This window comes from Monomorium pharaonis, chromosome 2, assembly GCF_013373865.1.
Source record: "Monomorium pharaonis isolate MP-MQ-018 chromosome 2, ASM1337386v2, whole genome shotgun sequence".
NCBI lineage: Eukaryota > Metazoa > Arthropoda > Insecta > Hymenoptera > Formicidae > Monomorium > Monomorium pharaonis.
Window position 1 is genome coordinate 12,681,924 of NC_050468.1, and position 15,431 is coordinate 12,697,354.

At 29.9% G+C, this 15,431-nt stretch overlaps 3 protein-coding genes across 4 annotated transcripts; 2 read left to right on the top strand and 1 right to left on the bottom strand.

Annotated features, from left to right (window-relative positions):
- Positions 1–251: 251 nt before the first annotated feature.
- LOC105829012 (ribosomal L1 domain-containing protein CG13096) lies at positions 252–2,303 on the top strand. The gene is made up of 3 exons (XM_012667624.3): positions 252–801; positions 1,428–1,993; positions 2,067–2,303. Exons 1-3 carry the CDS (start codon positions 521–523, stop codon positions 2,261–2,263), a joined length of 1,044 nt encoding a protein of 347 aa, XP_012523078.1. The 5' UTR covers positions 252–520; the 3' UTR covers positions 2,264–2,303.
- An 851-nt stretch (positions 2,304–3,154) lies between these two features.
- On the bottom strand, positions 3,155–6,193 carry LOC105829011 (ankyrin repeat domain-containing protein 40). The gene is made up of 3 exons (XM_012667623.3): positions 5,862–6,193; positions 4,693–4,979; positions 3,155–3,781 (listed from the first exon to the last, which is right to left on the bottom strand). The coding sequence occupies exons 1-3, from the start codon at positions 6,041–6,043 to the stop codon at positions 3,435–3,437; spliced, it is 816 nt and encodes a 271-aa protein (XP_012523077.1). The 5' UTR covers positions 6,044–6,193; the 3' UTR covers positions 3,155–3,434.
- A 219-nt stretch (positions 6,194–6,412) lies between these two features.
- Positions 6,413–14,986, top strand: LOC105836818 (nucleoside diphosphate-linked moiety X motif 6). Of its 2 annotated transcripts, none has more exons than XM_012681109.3 (5): positions 6,413–6,550; positions 6,628–6,908; positions 13,670–13,975; positions 14,290–14,492; positions 14,713–14,986. In XM_012681109.3, the coding sequence occupies exons 2-5, from the start codon at positions 6,692–6,694 to the stop codon at positions 14,896–14,898; spliced, it is 912 nt and encodes a 303-aa protein (XP_012536563.1). In that variant the 5' UTR covers positions 6,413–6,550; positions 6,628–6,691; the 3' UTR covers positions 14,899–14,986. The 2 variants fall into 2 exon arrangements, with proteins under 2 accessions (XP_012536563.1, XP_012536564.1); XM_012681110.3 differs by having other exon boundaries at positions 6,454–6,595; positions 6,766–6,908.
- The last annotated feature ends 445 nt before the right edge of the window (positions 14,987–15,431 follow it).

A 15,431-nucleotide genomic window follows, 5' to 3' on the forward strand; every position in this document is an offset into this window, starting at 1 on the left:
TTTAATAACAATTTGACACGAATCATAAGAAATATTTTTACTATCTTTTTTTGTTTTATATCTTCGAATAACGCGCTTTCTTACAATCCAAAACATGGCGGATGGTCACGTGACTAGAGGTCTGTTCGCGTCACATGCTCCGACATGCTCCTATTCACCCCAACGCACTCCAATACGTTGATTCCGATGACGCCAACCTATTAGAATGCGTTGGAGTGAGTAGGAGCATGTCGGAGCATGGCGACGCGAACAAACCACAAGTAACATAACCATCAAAGGTTCCAACTGTACTGTCGTAACTGGTTATAGCTAAACTGTGGTTGCACGTTGCACGAAAAAAGCCGCGGTGGCCGCTCTCAGGTCCTCTCTGGTTCTAGTCTTCATATGGTATCCAATGGTATCGAGTTTTAACTTTTTAGTTGCCACGTGGTTACACGATCTTAAATTGAGAGAAGAGATTAATAAAAAAAATAATAGAGGTATGCCAAATGCATGAAACAGATTTATTCAAATACAGAAAATGAAGCAGATACAAAAGATGAAACGAAAAAATCCAGAATCACATGTTGCGTGTAAGCGAAAACGGACGAGTTCCGAATCCGAAACAAAAACGGAGACAAAGGAATTTGATCTAAAGGAATTATCGAAAAAGCAAATTTCACAGTGCATTTCTGCAATTTTTCACTTGACTCAAGAACAGTTAAAGAAGAAGAACACTCTTCTCGCCGAAGAAGCTCAGCCGATATTCATGCAAGTGACTAGCATTAGAGTCCCAGAAATGCCTCGCAGGCAAATGAGAATGTGAGTGAATTCGTAGGCCTTAATCAATTTTTACTTATACACAGCAAAATACATCAATTACTTGATTTAAGATACCATAGAAATAAATTTATTTAAATTATATTCTAAACTCTAATAATTTAACACTTTAATCAAGAATATTGAATTTAAATAAAAATTTGATTTGCTTAATCTATTTTTCTTCAATTTTACAATATTCTTAAAGGAATATAAATTATTTTTTAAGTACATGACAATGAATTTTTCTAAAATTTGCGATAAATATTAAAACTGCTTGTATTGAAAATCTATAGTATACATAAGGATATATAAATCATAGATTTTTAGTATTTGCAGTAAATTTTGGAACAGCTATATTGGGATTATTATCAAAAAAATATTTATTAAAGATACTTTTACTTAAAAGAAAAAAAAGTAAAATGAGTAATTACATTTTTTATCAGTAAAATGGATTTCTTTCTCTCTTTTTCTTTATAATGAAAATCTAACATGATTATATCTTGTAATTGCCAATGGATCCTTATGAGATTTTCTGATTATAAATTTATATAATGATGATACCTTGTGTGCAGTAAAACATTTGTTCTTATTGAATTCATTATTCCTTTAAAATTGTTTATTTACAGATTGCTACCATATTCAATAGTGGCTCCAGATGATGAAATAGCTTTATTTGTTTGCGATTTGGAAAGAGGAAGGAGAAAGGATTATGAACCAACGATAGAACACTATAGAAATTTGTTGGACAAACATGGGTGCACTTGCGTGAATGAGATAATACCCATGAATCGAGTAAAAACCGAATTTGATCAATTTGAATTAAAGAAGAAGCTTTTAGGCAGTTATGATCACTTTCTCGTCGATGGCCGAATCGCCGGTCATATGTCTCACTTGTTAGGAAAGCATTTCTCCAAAAGAAGGAAGTTGCCGACTTCGATAAGAATGGAAAGCAAAGACTTAAAGCACGAGATTGATTATGCATTGAGGAAAACCAGTATGCAACTTCATTCTCATGGTGATACTCATTCAATGCAAATTGGGAACACTGCTATGGATAAGAAAAAAATTTTGAAAAATGTACTAATCGCCTGCAAAAAACTGGCCAAAATGTATCCTGGTGGTTGGGAAAACATACGAGCTCTCCGATTAAAAGGAACAACTGGCTTAGCATTGCCCTTTTATGTGACATTAAGTAAGTTCTTGAAAAAATGGTTTATTGAATTTATCAATGATATAGTTCTCTTAAACATGTTTATTCATTTTAGAGAATAAGAACACTGTTGATTCACGTATGATTGTGATACAGCCAAAGAGACCAAAAGCTTATCGTGATGTAGAAGGGGATCTTTCAACATTCGTATCTAATACCATGGTCACCGTTAAACCTGAAGGCACAGTTATCATTAAAAATACAAAGAAACAACGAAATAAGAAAATTGTAAAAAGAGAAACTAAGAATTAAGATAAAATTGGAAATTCTGTTATGTTAATTTAAAATCTTGTAAAAAGAAATAATCACAAAAATAGTTATAAATATATAATATTATATATATTAAACTTGAATAATTTAAATGGTAATTTAACATTAAATATTTTTTGTCATTGTTTAATCATTGTATCTTTTTAACACTAGTATTGAATATTAAAAATATATTGTTACTTAACAAATTATTTTTATAGGTATTCCGTGAACAGAAATTGTTTCTGGTCGATAGTTATTTTCGCTTATTTGTGTTCTTTCATCAATCGATTATCATTTACCATTTATTTTTTCATTTTACACATTTACATGAAGATTTTTGTCTATTATTACTTTTTACTTGATATTTAATACTTATTTTGACATTTATATGGATCTTTTCATTTGAGACTATAATCTTTCTAATTTTTTAATCCAGGAAAATCATCTCTTTATTCTTATTTTCGCTTTTGATATTGACGTTTTTATTTTTCGAAATTTTTGGGAAAATATAAAAGTTATAAACATGAAACTATGTACATTTAGTTTTTTTTACAAAATTTATTTCGAATATTAGGAAAAATATTAGAGAAATTTTAACAATTGAAAATCTATCAGCATTTTAAAAAGAACGTAACTTTCGTCCTACTAACAAAAAAAATGTCAAAGGCGTCCGACGCCAATTTGATTCTCCATGAAATATGAACACAAAATCAGAGACACGTATTTTTTTTATGCGCGGAATTTCATTTTGAACTGACATTTTTATTTGATTCTAAGTTAGAACAAAACAGGAAAATCTTTTAAAAATCGGAAAGTAGACTAGATGAATTATTATTAAAGTAATACTTCCATAATTCTTTTAAGTGTGTGAAAAATCATTATCTTTAGATATGAAGCATATTAAGATTATATTTCAAAATCAGTATTGAAAATCTATAATATATACAACATGAAGTTTAGATTTTTAATATTTTTAATTTGATGGGAATATCAAAACGCAGACTAAATATTATGTAATTACTTCGAAACATATCGTCTCTTAAATATTATTTGGTAAAAAAATGTAGTTTATTGTTTAACAAATAGTTTCCTTTTTATTAATATACTAGATTATGTGTAAATTCTTGAAATTCTCTTGAAATGCGAAAAAAATTCTTCTCGGTGCAAATAGTCAATACAAAATAGTCTGATCCTTCTTAGATATACTCTGATATCCATTAGCTGGTAACGTTGGCAAACTATTGGTGATACCATTGGTATTTTGCATATTCTTGTATACATTCGTCGTATCTATGACAACTTCGACCTCTTGAAAGTTCTGAAGCCTCTGAATATCCTTGTCTCTTCTCAATTTGGTATTAGGTAATTTTCGTAATTTGTGAATTTGCTGTAAATTCAAATCCAATTCCTTGCAACACAGATGCAATAGGGCCTGATATGTTAATTCACTTCGGGGTAAATCTACTTCTATAAAATCTGGATCAGATGTGTTGGCGACTCGGATTTTTAGTACCAATTCTAAAAATACATTGAAATGAAATTGTATATGATATAATAAATACTTCATATTGACTAGTTTCTTAAGGGAGCATATATTCTTGCTTTCAGTTCACTTGTGTATCTTTTTAAATTAAAAAACTTGAAACTGAGCACATTTATTCTTTGACATTTAAATATTTTTTTATACATTAAAAAGGATATTTTTGGCGATAATTTGCAAATCTGTATGAGCATATCCAGATGAATAATATAGAAAAAATACTGACTCAGTATTGTCATGATTTTAGATGCAGTAATTATTTGAAGTAAAATGTTCAATAAATTTTTAATCTACATAAATAAAATTCTCATTTAATTATATATAACCATATGTAAAAAATTGATTTTTTCAAAAATGGCAAACCTTTGGAAAAAAATTTATTTGCTATTCTAAGTTTTTTTTTCAATATCAAAAAACTTAAAAGGTTTGAATTTTTTATTTAAGGATGAAAAATGTCAGATGAGAAAATGTGAATATCTTGTAAAATTTTTGAGTCAATCAGATTAAAATTTAAAGTTGTGACAATTTTGAGACATTTAAAATTCTGTAAACAGTTTTTATGTTAATAAAAATTTCTACAACTCTCTTACCTTTAATCTGTTTTTTTTCTCAAAATTCAAATTATTAAAAAATACTAAAAAATAATTATATTTTGAAATTCAAAAGCAAGAATATTCCCTTAAAAATTATTTTTTAAATACCATTTATTTTAAGTTAAATACATATAACAATAATAATCAAAACTTAATAGTTGAGTAAATTGATATAAGTATACAAATTTTTTAATAATATAATGTTATAAAAAAGATTATAATTTAATTTTTTCTAGGTGAATTTAGAACAAATAACTGTTATCTAACTAAAGGAATTAAATCAATATATATCGAACCATCTTGAAATGGTGTGAGGAGTCTGCTTTTGTCATGTATATTATTTCTAATTGTGGAGGAATTTGCAGCTCGCAAAAAATCTGGTGGAGCATACGTGGATGTGACTGCATGTAATGATGAATCATGTAAGATACACAATCGTTCAAAATCAGATAAAAATGGTTTGCTGCAAACAGATGCAGGAGTTTCGCCAATCTCGGATCGTAGATTTTTATCGGCACCATACTTCAAGAGCAAGAAAGCAATATCCATGTATCCTTTTTTGCATGCCCAATGTAGAGCAGTCCTTGAGAAACACGAATGAACGAAGAATAAACAATTCAGTTTTAGAAATGTGTATCTTGATAAATAAATCTAATTTTCGCATTGGCATTAGATTGTGGTATCCCAAGCAATAGCGGGGTTCTATTTAATGAATACAAGTGAGCATAAGTTTGGGGTTGGGTAGTAACTAGTTAAAAAGTTGAAAGTTAATAATAAAGTTAAAAAGTTAATAACTTAATTTAGTTTACTTAATTTTAAGTAATTTAATTTTTAACTTTAACTAGTAATTTTTGAAACGTATAAACTTTAACTTATTACCTTTTGTCCAAAATTAAAAATTTTATTTGAGCAAAAGAGAAAAATTATAAAATAAAATACATTCCTGCATGAAAACAATACTTTTTTGTTATTTCATGTAATTAAAATTATAACTTAATTTATAAATAAAATGTTAAACATATTTGATGATTATGTTGGTAATCTGATTGAAATAAGTTATATAAATAAAGCTTCTTAAAATTAACTTTTACTTTAACTTGAGTTAAATTAATTGTAATTTTAACAGAGTTAGTTGTTTATTTATGTAACTTTTAACTTAACTGAATTATTTTATAATTAACATTAATTTAATTTAGTTAGAAAAATATATTAACTGACCCAACCCTGGCTTTATGTATATAGAATTTTTAAAAATCTTGGAAATAAATCTATGTGAAAGGAACATGATTTGTGTGTGATTCTGCATATGCAAAGATAACTAAGGGAGTTTTCCAGCAAAGACAAATTGACACAGCAGTAATTTTGTCCTTGTCTCTTACTAAATATCAAAGAAAGACAAAAATACTACTGTGTCACTTTGTCACTTGCTGGAAAGCTCCCTAAATCAAGGTTGGAATGTATGTACCATCCGTTGACATCTCGCGTGTTAACGTCGACGCCTAGAATCAAGAGTTCTTCCACGCCGTCTCTGTCTCCAAAGCAGACTCTTTCCCTTAGACTCTCTCCTGCTTTCCGTTCTTCGAGCATTCTTTCCATTTTGCAACAATTTACTGAATTTACACGTACCGCGATATGATACGTCACCATAGGTCTAGTTTCCACCGTAGTCTTCAATCTGATCCTATTCCGGTGCGAATCGAATTTAATATCGGTTTCTACTGGAACTGGAAGCTGTGATGCGATTTCAAGCCCGGGCACACTCACGCACACATCGCACTCCCCCTATCCGTGAGGCACGCGCGCTCGGTTGCGATCGGCGTGAGCCGTCGCACACTCGAGGGCAGCGATCATGTAACTTTTTTCTTAGGGCGAAAACGTGAAAAGTGAAAAATTTCATGTAACTATCTCTTTCTATTGGTGTCAAATAGAAAGAGACAGTAACTTATTGCACCAGTACAGCAGTGCAGCTACCAAGAGCAAACAATGATGCTGATAATGCTAATAGCGTCTCCCCGAACGCACCCACTGTGCGTTATGCAAAAGTCTGTGCGGGAGCCCTAAAGTTTAATCAAGGCTTGACGCGTCAAGGTTATGTTATGTTATGTTGCTATTGGATGACACGTGGGGCTGGTGATACGTAAACAGAAATATAAAGTAATAAAAAATTATCAATTACGTCAACTGCGTACGATTGGTGATGTGCGTATCTCAATAATCCGACTTGTTCTCAGAAGTGAAATTGCGCGATGGCCACTTGACAATCTGTTCTTGCACTTAGTCATTTGATTGTACTCGATGCAGAGTGCGAGATTGCTTCGTGTTTCGAGAACATTAACAGCACGAAACTCATTCGTTCTTCTTTCGCATAGTGCACATGTTGGGCAATTGGGCATGTTGGACGCAACAATGGCTCGCCAAATCTTTAAAGGTCTTAACGATCACTATAATGGTATTACGATCGACTCGGTTGAGGAGGCCTGCGACAATAAAATATTCGCACAGCGTCTCAAAGGTAGACGCATCTCTTTCCTTCTTTTGAATCTTTTCATATTTATAGAGATACGATTAATTATATATATATATATATATATATATATATATATATATATATATATATAAACTTTTATATACAGTTTTTTTAATACATAGTGGCCTAGTTTACATCGTGCATTTGATACGCGTATCAAGTAGTGAATTTAAGCTGATCAGCCAATGATTAAACACATTCACTAGTTATTTACTATTTGATACGCGTATCAAATGCACGATGTAAACTAGGCCAATTTTACAAATACTTTTTGATGTTTAAGTGTAAGTTAGACCTGTGCACAATAGAATAGTAAATAAAGTAATTCCAATATTTACATTATTTAGGAGGCTTTACGCTGTAGAGATTAAAAAAAGTAGAGAATAAATGCTTGCATCTGTTCCATTTTTATAAGTCTTTTATAAATCTTTATGCTATATTAGTATTATACATTTGGTCAGTGTTAACACAATGATGTATTACAATCTATGTAAAATGATTACTTTCTCTGTAGATAGTATAAAAGATTTAGTGGCTATTTCATAATATATATGTATAGAGTAAGGTTAACAAAGGAACCTTGCAAACCTGAAAATTCTGATTTTAATTAAACTTGGCATAAATGTAGAAGGGATAAATACATCAATTTATAAATTTTCTGTTTGAGCTCAAAAACAGTTTGAAGGGGTGAAACCATCTTTCAAAGGTAGAGACATTTTTGCCTTTTCTCGATCTTTTAAACAAAATATCAAAAAATGTTTTATACAAAAGTTTTACAGCATAAATACCTCTATTTAACTATGCTATTTATTTTGGGGATTTTGTTCAAAAAATGAATAGCATAGTTAAATAGAGGGATTTATGCTGTAAAATTTTTGTATAAAACATTTTTTGATATTTTGATATTTTATGAGATATATTGAGAAAAGGTAAAAATATCTTAATCTTTGAAGGATGGTTTTACCCCTTCAAACTGTTTTTGAGCCCAAACAAAAAATTTCTAAATTCATGTATTTATCCCTTCTAAATTTATGCCAAGTTTCAGTAAAATTTGAATTTTTGGGTTCCCTTGTAAGTAGTAATTAAAATGTTAAAAGTTACATAATAAAATTAAAAATTAATTTTTTATATAATTTATTTTGGATGATTTAATTTTTAACTTTAATTTTTTAAACAATTTTATTAACTTTACTATTAATTATTTTAAAATTATTTTTATTTTTTTCTAAGTTAAAAATTTATAAAAAGGAAATTACATTCCCACATAAGAAACAATGTTTTTTTGTTACTCTACGTAAACTTAGTTCACAAATAAAATACTGAATTTATTTTGTCATCTTATGATTGTTTTGAGTAATTTTATTTAAAAAACTAGCTATGCCCTGCCATGCGTTGCTGTGGCTCTCTATTTTTATGCTACGTTTTTTTTCAATTTTCTTTGCTTTCGTTGTTTAACTTGCAAAAGTTGCCTTACTGTTGCTTTTACTTTTTATTTTATTTTTGAATAAGCATTTATCTATCTTTAATAAATCTAATATTCATTTATTCACGTACTTCTAACTTACTTTATTTATTTATTGCCTTTAGCACTGTATTCAATTAATTGTTTCTATTTGTTTCTATTTATTGTTTTGTATTTTTATTATAATGTAATATAAATCTTATTTTATTAAAACTTTAAAATAATTTTCAATTAAAAAAACCGAATTTTTTTTAAAATACCCATTTTTTTTAATTAAGCATTTTGAATTAGGGCCAGTTTCACAAACGTCGGTTAACTGCTAACGGGAGGTTAATCGATTACCTATCTTTTTCTATATTATTATCTAAGGAGAGACAGAAATCTATTAACCTCCCGTTAGCAGTTAACCGACGTTTGTGAAACTGGCCCTTAGAGTGTATGTATTTAATTTATTATTGATTAATTTTATGAATCAATATTTTGTTATTTTTTTCTAAAAGCTGCCATGGATTTAGAAATCAATTCAAAAGACTGTTTTAAATAAGTTCCTTTTTTTCAATAAAATAACAGCCATCTTCATTTTTCTTATTGCCTTAATTTAAACACAATAGAAACATTCTTCGCCTCTCTCGGTCTCTTCCGGTCTCTTCCCGTCTCTCCCGATCTCTCCCCGTCTCTCCCGGTCTCTCCCCGTCACTCCCCGTCTCTCCCGGTCTCTCCCCATCTCTCTTGGTCTCTCCCGGTCTCTTCCCGTCTTTACCCGTCTCTTCCGGTCTCTCCCCGTCTCTCTCCGTTTCTCTCCATCTCTCCCGGTCTCTCCCCGTCTTTACGGGGTACTGATAAATACATACGCAATCTTGTTAATAATGTGTACTAATGATTATTTATCCCGATTTAATTTGACCGTCATTCCAGCTCCAGCAGCCTACATGTTTATGTGTAAACATTGAATAGAACAGTTGACTTGGAGACAATGTTTTACACTTTGAATCTTATTGTCTTTAATAACACAATAAAGGCCATTGCACGTACATTTCTGTAATCGTAACTGTAAGATTTCGACCAATCATTACTCAATTTAGCCGTAACCGATCGAATTAATCAATCAATTATTTGCTCAATTTCTTACGGTTACGTGCAATGGCCTTAACTATCTTGTGTCTCAAGTCTTAAGTCACGAAAAGAATCGCTTTTTAGCTTAAGACTTGAGACACGGGGCAATTATTGTGTGTTGGAGCCTTAATTCAGACCATTGGCTATCTGTCTATTAATCTGTGAATAGATGTATTAAGCTTTAAGCCGAAAGGAATTGACTAATTATATTCGATTATTCTTTTTACATTCAATTGTGATCGATTATTTTCTCAAAACTTAAGGGGCTGCTGAAGTTGTCTGTTTTACCAACAAAAAGACAATAATTTTTGTTTCGCAATATCTTTTTATTTTTTTTATAGATTTGGAAATCCTCTAGAATAAAAGAATACGCATTGCTATCAGTCTATGGAGTGGAGTTTCTACCAAAAAACGGAAAAAATTGTTAACTTGCTGTCCGTCATAACAATGTTTGTTTAATATAAAAGATCTACAGTTTGTACTTACGAAATTCGTATTTACAGGCTAGTAGACGACGAGAACAGTGTCGAGTTTCGAAAATTATATTTTAGTGCCTAATTGAGACGAAATTGCGAAACGAAAATTTAGGTTATATACGCGTAAAAAGTTGATAAGTATTAGAGCAATAAAAAAAATATTTTTCGTTTTCGAGATAAAGTCTAATTTACAGATGGATATTAATATGTGTACTTTAATTTTGGAAAAGAATTTCCAAATCTATAAAAGAAATATATACGAAATCTCATCAATGATGTGCACGAATGACTCTACATTATCGACCCCGATCAAGTTTGAAAGGCAGTCCAGCATCCCCTTAAGAGGTTTTTACCGACAAAAAGATAGTAATTTTTGGTTTATAATATCTTTTTATTTCTTTTATAGATTTGGAAATCCTCCAGAATAAAAGAATACGCATTACTACTAGTCTGTGGAGTGGAGTTTCCTCCAAAAACGGGAAAAAATTGTTAATTTGCTGTTACATCATAACAAAATGTTTGCTTAATATAAAAGATCTACAGTTTATACCTACGAAATTCGTATTCACAGACTAGTAGACGACGAGAACAAATGGGAGCGGTGCACTTGTATACGGTTCAAATGGACACGGTGCTTTTGGACACGATATCTTGCGCACTGTTTTAAATGACCATGTATTTGCACACTGTGCATTTGGACACAAATGAAATTTTATTAAAAATGTACATCAGTTATATACACACGTAAAATTTGACCGCCGAATATTTGCACGAAAAAATGCTCACTGTTCACTTGGACACGTAAAAGTTGCACACCATTCACTTGCACACCGTTCACTTGCCCACCACTCATTTGCACACCAAGAAATGCGCACCGATCATTTGCACATGGAAAGTGCACACCGATCATTTGCACACGGAAAGATGCGCACTGATCATTTGCACACGGAAAGATGCGCATTGATCATTTGCACACGGAAAGATGCGTACTGATCATTTGCACACGGAAAGATGCACACTGTTCAGTTGCACACTGTTTATTTGCACACCGTTCAGTTGCACACCGTTCAGTTGCAAATGAGTGGTGGGCAAGTGAGCGGTGTGCAAATGAATGGTGTGCAACTTTTACGTGTCCAAGTGAACGATGGGCATTTTTTCGTGTGCAAATATCTGGTGGTCAAATTTTACGTGTGCATATAACTGGTATACATTTTTAATAAATTTTTTTTTGTGTCCAAATGCACCGTAGCCATTTAAACCGTGCGCAAGATATTATGTCCAAAAGCACCGTGTCCATTTAAACCGTGTCCAAGTGAGTGCTACCCGAACAAACAGTGTCGAGTTTCGAAAATTAGATTTTAGTGCCTAATTGAGACGAAATTCTGAAACAAAAATTTAGGTTATATACGCGTAAAAAATCGATAAGTAGAGCAATAAAAAAATTTTTTTTCTCGATATTGTAAGATATTCGGAGTCAGAAGGACTCGTGTCGATAAAATAGAGAGAATTCTGTGGTTCTAATCTTGGGTTTATAAGCGTACAAAATATAAACAAGAGCAGTTGGAGTCGTATGGACTAGCAGTGAGAGAGCTATCGTTAGGAACAAGGGATTCCGAGTTCAAATCCAGCCAGCGCTCCTTTAATTTTTCAATATAAAATCCAATTCACAGATGGATATTAATATGTGTATTTTAATTCTGGAAAAGAATTTCCAAATCTATGAAAGAAAAATATACGAAATCTTATTAATAATGTGTACGAGTGACTCTACATTATTGACTTCGATCAAGTTTGAGAGGCAGTCCAGCATCGTCTTAATGATGTGCACGAATGACTCTATATGGACTATGGAATGGCTGGACTACCTTTCAAACTTGATCGGGGTCGATAATGTAGAGTCATTCGTGCACATCATTAATAAGATTTCGTATATATTTCTTTTGTAAATTTGGAAATTCTTTTCCAGAATTAAAGTACACATATTAATATAAATCTGTGAATTGAATTTTCATCGAAAGAAATCATTATACTGAAGCGTCGTATAGATTTATTTCTAAAAGCACATAACTGTTCTTTTTTGTAATGCAATGTGCGAGGCTTGTTTTATACGTACAAAGTCAAAACTTTTATACGCAGCAAATATTTTCACGAGTCGACCGCAGGAGTCGATAACAAAACTGTAATTTTTTAATTTTTGTTTGTTTTTCATATAAACTTATGTACAGCGCACTCCGTTATTATCTATATTTTAATTCTGAAGGATTTTTAATTTTGTGTAATCAACAATAAGATTTTTTACTAAAACAACAATCGTGTTTAATCGGTAAAACATACCCATCTCCAGCATCCTCTTAAGATTTATTACATCTATTATAGTTCCGGTCTTAACAAAATGGCTAACTTACAATTTTAAAACAAGTTTTATGACTTGAGTCTTTGTTTTTGGTAAGGTCGGATCTACAATAGGTGTAGTAAATTTTAATGATAATAAAATAAAATTCAATAGTTTCTTATGATTTAAGACTTGCTACACTTATTATAAGATTTAAGATGTAAGTTATTGTGTTGTACAAGACATAACACAACTTATTATTTACTTGTGTTCATTGAACAAACCGATTCTAACATTTGAATTCGTATTCTTAATATTTAGTATTTCTCCATAGAATCTAGCCTAACTTAATCTAACTTTAATAATTTTTAAATACAAAATAAAATAAAATTATATAAATGTCTCCATTTTCCGAAGACAATTCTCAGGTTAAAATTTATCCTCGGACAAGGTTTGTTTTTGGAAAACAAATGTTCAAGCTGTGTTAACCATTTTAACAAACTTTCCTATAAATGAAAAAACATTCATATCTTAGAATATAATTAATTAAATCTACGCAAAATAAGTGTTGCAATATTTATTTATTATTAATATATAATATATAATATATAATATTTATAGTATCTATTAAAAAATGGCAAATATTGAAAATATTATGAATGTAAAATTTTGATTTAACTATAGTGCAGTTTGTTAAATAAAATAAAACAATACTACACACACATACACGACACACGTATGCACACGGATACGCATATACGCATACACATACACACAAAAGTGCGTTAATATTTTTATAAGCTTGATATACATATATTGTATACACAATTTATATTAATATAGATAGCACAAAATATTTATAAAATATTTATAAAGGAAAAATATTTATGATAAATATTTTGTACATATTTCTATGTCCGAGTTTGCCAGGTATAAAAAAATTGATAAATATTTATGAAAATATTTAAAATAAATATACTATTGTTATCAAAGAATATAAAAAATATTTCGAGTTCATATACCATAAATATTTTTCATTTTAAAAATATATTCTATATATTGTTGATAATAATTTTTGTATTATTTTTAAATGGTTTATGAAACATAATTATATAATCTTTAAAAAATATTTTTTGAAAATAAATTTGTAAAATATTTATGAATATTTATGATAATTTTTTTGTGCTATCTATATTAATTAAGTATATTAACATATTAACTAATGTATTATATTTAATAATACATAGAGATTAGAGGGTATCATATACTAAGATCCGTATTTGGAACGAGCTTATAAAGATGTTAATGCATTTTTATGTTATTCTGTATATAGGCCATAATATATAAATATTTTCATATATAGATTCTTTAGAACAATGGACAAGGGACAGAAAACGCACTATATGGTTTCGCGTGCACATTCCGCATACCGAGTGGGTTCCGATTTTAACGGGACAGGGATTCATCTTTCATCATGCGAAAGAAGAATATGTCATGTTATATCGTTGGTTACCCACCGACGAGCAATGTAATGTTCCGAAATATGCGCACACATTTTTAGGTGTTGGCGCATTTGTATTCAACAAAGATACAAATGAAATTCTTGTTATTAAAGAAAAATACACTACAGGAAATTGGTGGAAACTTCCAGGTGGCTACGTAGAACCAGGTGTACTAACAAAATCCTTATGTCTTGTATATTAGTGTTGGGCAAAAATTAATTTTTAATCTCTATTTCATTTAATAATTACTTTCTTGATTATAATAACCAATTAAAAATTCACGTGTTTTTTTCATCGTAATTTTATTCTTAATTTTTATTTTATTTTATCTAGAATTAGTGTTTAAATTTTTCTGCTACCATATATCTTGTACATATTTTAAATTTTTAGTTGATTCTAGTTAATAAATAAATTTATTGATTAATGCTCAACACTGCTCATATATTAGTTACATATGTGCATGTATATTTATAATTGTTAGGAGAAAATATTGAAGCAGCAGCTAAAAGAGAAGTTCTGGAAGAAACGGGAATTCAGGCAGAATTCAAATGTTTGATATCTTTTAGACATGGGCATGATTATTTCTTCGGATGCTCGGATATATACATGGTTGCGTACCTAACACCTCAGAATTTTGAAATTGAGAAATGTAAACGAGAGATTTTTGATTGCAAATGGATGAAGGTAAAAATTGTGTCACAAAATTTCTCTCGCATTACTAAAAAAATTATATTTAGATTGAATTTATATTGCATACTTATAATTTATACATAATTTAACAAAAAATCTGCAAGTATCAAAACTTATTTAATATAACATTATATTGTACTGATGCATAAGACACATCTATATCCCTTGAAGTGTTACTTAACTGACAATTTACAAATTTATATTATTTTTCCAGTTAAATGAATTCATGCAACATCCTGAAGTACATGCAAATAATAAAATTTTAGCAACAAAAACAATAGACTTTCTTCAACATCAAATGGGAATGGTTGTAAATTATGGAGTACATCCAATCACTAAAAAAAAGATATGTGTGTATAGTATAGAGAATACAGACATTGGAAATACATCTGTAGAATAAACTTTTATCTGTAGAATTTTTTTCTAGAAAAAAAGATGTATATATAGAAATACTGAAATACTAAAGATTTTAACAATAATGCAAAAAACATGTTTAACAAGTTATTTGTTACTTTTTATTACATATGTAAAACAATAATAGGTATTATAATTAAATGATTAAGTTATTCAAAACGAAACCTTGTGTAAAATAAGTTTTTTTAGCAATTCTCAAATTCTGCTTAAATTGATAGGAAATTTCCTCTAGAATATGATAGGAAAAGTTAGAAAGTGATCAGAGACCTCCTTGTAACTTATTTTCAAAAAAAATGGGGCGAAGCACTCAGGTAGACGAGCGTTCACCGGACATTCGACCTTTCGGTCCCTTTGTAATAAATTTAATGTTAATTTAATGTTCGTGAAACATAAATATCTGTTCTATGGCCATGGAATCGCAGATTAGCAAAAAATTGCGGTAAGTTAAAATGAATTACGATTTTTTCACGATTTTTGTTACTCAAACTTTAAACGCGTTGTACTTGAAACGCAAAATTT

What these genes read in the sequence shown, in the direction of transcription:
- LOC105829012 (XM_012667624.3), top strand. Translation starts at nt 521, where the DNA reads ATGAAGCAGATACAAAAGATGAAACGAAAAAATCCAGAATCACATGTT. An exon ending in CCTCGCAGGCAAATGAGAAT is followed by an intron (nt 802 to 1,427) that starts GTGAGTGAATTC and finishes GTTTATTTACAG; the next exon opens with ATTGCTACCATATTCAATAG. An exon ending in GCCCTTTTATGTGACATTAA is followed by an intron (nt 1,994 to 2,066) that starts GTAAGTTCTTGA and finishes TATTCATTTTAG; the next exon opens with AGAATAAGAACACTGTTGAT.
- LOC105836818 (XM_012681109.3), top strand. Translation starts at nt 6,692, where the DNA reads ATGCAGAGTGCGAGATTGCTTCGTGTTTCGAGAACATTAACAGCACGA. An exon ending in AGGTGGCTACGTAGAACCAG is followed by an intron (nt 13,976 to 14,289) that starts GTGTACTAACAA and finishes TATAATTGTTAG; the next exon opens with GAGAAAATATTGAAGCAGCA. An exon ending in TTGATTGCAAATGGATGAAG is followed by an intron (nt 14,493 to 14,712) that starts GTAAAAATTGTG and finishes TTATTTTTCCAG; the next exon opens with TTAAATGAATTCATGCAACA.
- LOC105829011 (XM_012667623.3), bottom strand. Translation starts at nt 6,043, where the DNA reads ATGGTGACGTATCATATCGCGGTACGTGTAAATTCAGTAAATTGTTGC. An exon ending in ACGCGAGATGTCAACGGATG is followed by an intron (nt 4,980 to 5,861) that starts GTACATACATTC and finishes GTGTTTCTCAAG; the next exon opens with GACTGCTCTACATTGGGCAT. An exon ending in CCTCACACCATTTCAAGATG is followed by an intron (nt 3,782 to 4,692) that starts GTTCGATATATA and finishes ATGTATTTTTAG; the next exon opens with AATTGGTACTAAAAATCCGA.